This window comes from Halyomorpha halys, unplaced genomic scaffold (assembly GCF_000696795.3).
Source record: "Halyomorpha halys isolate HHAL.00 unplaced genomic scaffold, Hhal_1.1 Scaffold234.1, whole genome shotgun sequence".
NCBI classification, from domain to species: domain Eukaryota; kingdom Metazoa; phylum Arthropoda; class Insecta; order Hemiptera; family Pentatomidae; genus Halyomorpha; species Halyomorpha halys.
This window is the reverse complement of record NW_027111802.1, coordinates 476,737-480,241: the sequence shown is the minus strand read 5'-3', so window position 1 is coordinate 480,241 and position 3,505 is coordinate 476,737. Positions and strand designations below refer to the sequence as shown.

At 26.0% G+C, this 3,505-nt stretch overlaps 1 protein-coding gene across 2 annotated transcripts in view; it reads left to right on the top strand.

Annotated features, from left to right (window-relative positions):
• The window catches only part of LOC106679929 (LETM1 domain-containing protein LETM2, mitochondrial), a 25,222-nt gene that overhangs the window by 4,104 nt on the left and 17,613 nt on the right, over window positions 1–3,505 (top strand). Inside the window, exons 2-5 of one of the 2 annotated variants that reach the window (XM_014419329.2) lie at window positions 1,363–1,764; window positions 2,227–2,370; window positions 2,436–2,576; window positions 3,213–3,416. In XM_014419329.2, coding sequence (XP_014274815.1) covers window positions 1,363–1,764; window positions 2,227–2,370; window positions 2,436–2,576; window positions 3,213–3,416 — 891 coding nt within the window. Of the gene's footprint in view, window positions 1–1,362; window positions 1,782–2,226; window positions 2,371–2,435; window positions 2,577–3,212; window positions 3,417–3,505 lie in introns of those variants that run through there. The other variant, XM_067049788.1, reaches the window with a different exon arrangement.

The following is a 3,505-nucleotide window of genomic DNA, read 5'->3' as shown; positions in this document are numbered from 1 at the left end:
ACTTATTTGTTTATTTTTATCTTTACCTTAATTAAGTTTGTTATCTCGTTTTGTTTTTCAGTACTGAAATTCAGGTCAAATGTTGGCACAAATAAATAAGTTTTGTTTATTTGTGTATCTTTTTTTACCACAATCCCGACCATCTTCTCATGTCAATTTAAGGCCAACTATTAACCTCATTAAAAAATAGTTTCTTTGGTGGCCACTAGGCTGCAGGGTCGAGCTGTAGCTAGTTCTTCCTGATCAGACTAGATAGCAGCAGCGCCGCTACAACACTTTAAAAATTAAAATTTCTCATCCTAACTAGATTGAATAATTTAATTAATATTGCTTCTCCAACAAAATATTATTACACAGGTCTATTTAACCAAAAAATGATGTTTTTTCCCCTTGATTTAGCATTAATTATAAGTTCTATTAATTTATAAGGAAAATTAGAAATTACATTTAAAGAATTACATAGAAATTTAATGTCATCTATAAAAAACTTGAAATAGAAAATAATACTTTTGATACCATTAGACTAACATACAACACATCTTATCCAAAATATTCAATTTTTTCAAATGCATTCTTAAGACAGTAAAAGAGCTTCCCCTCAAGCCATTTTTCCCATCTTGACCTCAACATCACTCACTCATGGGGCTTAGGAACAAAAATTAACTATAAAAAAATTAGATTAATTATTTTATATATTCTTTTTTGAGAGTGGTTTAGTTTATTCTTAATTTAAAACAAATTTGATCCTTTTTTTCTCTCAACTTTATTCTATACACCTTTCCAACGTTTCGAACCTCTGGCCATTCTCAAGGATGCCTTCATATTGATGTAATTTTCTTTTTTCAAATCTTAAAAATGCAGGCTAATTGCCTTTGTCCCATATAACCTTTTCTATATAATTTTTTTCTTAGATTTAAACTTTTACAAATCACTTCTCTTCTTTCCTTCATTTACATTTGCAAACTTATGGTTTTAAGATTTTAAGTTAAATTTGTTTTAAATGAAGAATATAGAAAAATTTATAATAAAAAATGAACTATTATTTTCTATTTCAAAATTTAAAAAAAATTAGTGCCATATATATTATTTGTATTATACAATGTATTAGTTAGTAAGGATAAATTAGAAGGGTGAGAAAAAAATGTATATATTTTTTTAAATATTGTATTATTAGCTTTTATTTTAAAATTAATTTAGTTTATTTTTGTTATCAACTTGAATTAGTAATTTAATACACATATAAGAATATTTTTCAAAATATTGCATCTAGTCAAAGATTCTTCACTCTATTATTTAGAAATATGTATTATACTTTAATTATAATAAAAGAGAGAGATATTAAGTACGCCTTTTGATTTTCAGAAACCACCTTTTGTTGGTGTCAGATTGTTGTTCTTGGGTCCCTGTTATGTGATCTTGAAATCTTTGATAAGAAATCAATCAACTTATGTATCAAAAGTGAATGTTAACCTTTGTTGTAATGGTAACATCCAGAATCAGTTAACGCCACTAAGAAATAATGTATTTGCGGGAATTCATACTTCCAACATATTGTCATTCTCTAACAAACCAGAAATGGTTAAGAAAGCAGAGAAGAAAGTTGCACCGAAGAAAAAAAAGAAATCATTAGGGCAGAGAATAATGCATGAACTGAAACATTACTATCAAGGTTTCAGACTACTTTTTATGAATGCGAAAATAGGAATGAAGCTAACAATTAAAAGGTTAGGGGGGCATCAGTTAACAAGAAGGGAGCATAAGTTGGTGAGCATACTTAGCAGGTTATTACACTATTATTTCAACATTATATTAAATTTCATAATGATATAATAAATATAGCTTATTATTATTAAATGTTATAATAATAAGATAGTTGGGAATGAAGTAAGTAAAGTACAGAAATAAGTAAATCTTATTTAATTAGTGCCAATATTTCGGCCAGAATTTCTTTCGTAGATATTTAATTGGTAACTGGTAAACACACAAAAAACCTCTGGAAAAGAATCCAATTATAATAATAGTTTTGCAGGACTCAATATAAATTAATTAATTAACTTATTTTGGATAATTGCCTTCAGCGATTATCTTCGCATTCCGAATAAATTTTAAGGCAGATACATAGGCAATATATATATATGAAAATAGATAATTCATAATTAGTCATAGGATTATATAAATAATATAACAAACTCAACTGTAAACTTAAAAAAAAAAAAAAACTTCTAGTTAAAACGGACAGCGGGAGACATATTCAGACTGCTGCCATTCTCAATATTTATAATTGTACCATTTATGGAACTGACTCTTCCAATCTTCCTGAAACTTTTCCCTGGGATGTTGCCAACTACATTCCAAACAAATAAAGAAAAGGTAAGTTTCTTAAATTTTCAAATAAGCCAAAGCGTATTTAATACATTTAATCACAAATTTTTTAGGTTGAAAAAGCTAAGAAGTCATTTAAAGCTAAACTGGAAATGACTAAATTTCTGCAAGAAACATTGGACGGAATGGCTCCTCTTACTATAAGCAGCGAATCCAGTGAATTGGCAAAAGATTTTACAGATTTTTTTCAAAAGTTAAGTATTTATTTTAAAAATCTAATATTATTATTTTGATAGTACTTTATAAATTAGATTAATTTTTATTAATATATTCTTGTTTGAGAGTGGTTTAGTTTATTTAAAAACAAATTTGATCCTTTTTTTCTCAACTATATTCTTTACAAACCTTCCAACGTTTCGACCCTCAGGTCATTCTCAAGGATACCTACAAAAAGTTGTTTTTTTTAATTTTTATTTTTATATAACAATTTCATTATTTCCTTCACTTACATACTGATTTCTTTGGCCCTACCTTCATTTTGATGCCATTTTCTTTTTTAAATCTTAAAAATGCAGGCTAATTGCCTTTGTCCTATCTTTAAATAAATTAATCATTAAAATAATATCATAATAACATTATAAAATTTTTGTTTTTTTAAAAATTGATTCCTACTTACATAACTTTTTCTATATAATTCCTTCTTAAATTTAAAACTTTTACAATTCACTTCTCTTCTTTCTTTCATTTACATTTTCAACCTTAAAACCTATTTAAATTTTAATAGATTTAAATTTTAAAAGTCATAATGTCATATTATTTATTAAAATTTAATTGGTATGTTCAAATTTAAACAATTTTTGTGTGATTTATAGAAAATATTTCATATTTAGATAAGGACAACAGGTCAGATACCTTCAACTCAAGATATTCTGAAATATTCTAGACTATTCGAAGATGAAATTACTTTGGATAAACTTCCTAGAGCGCAGATAATAGCTCTTTGTAGATATTTGAATATAACAGCAATTGGTACAACAAGATTTCTTCGATTTCAGCTCAAGTCAAAAATAAGAAGCATTCAGATTGATGATAAAGTTTGTATTTGATTAATTACTAAGAATATATTAATTTTACTATAGTATATTGTAATATCCTTTTTATTAATCAATAGTTGATATTTATA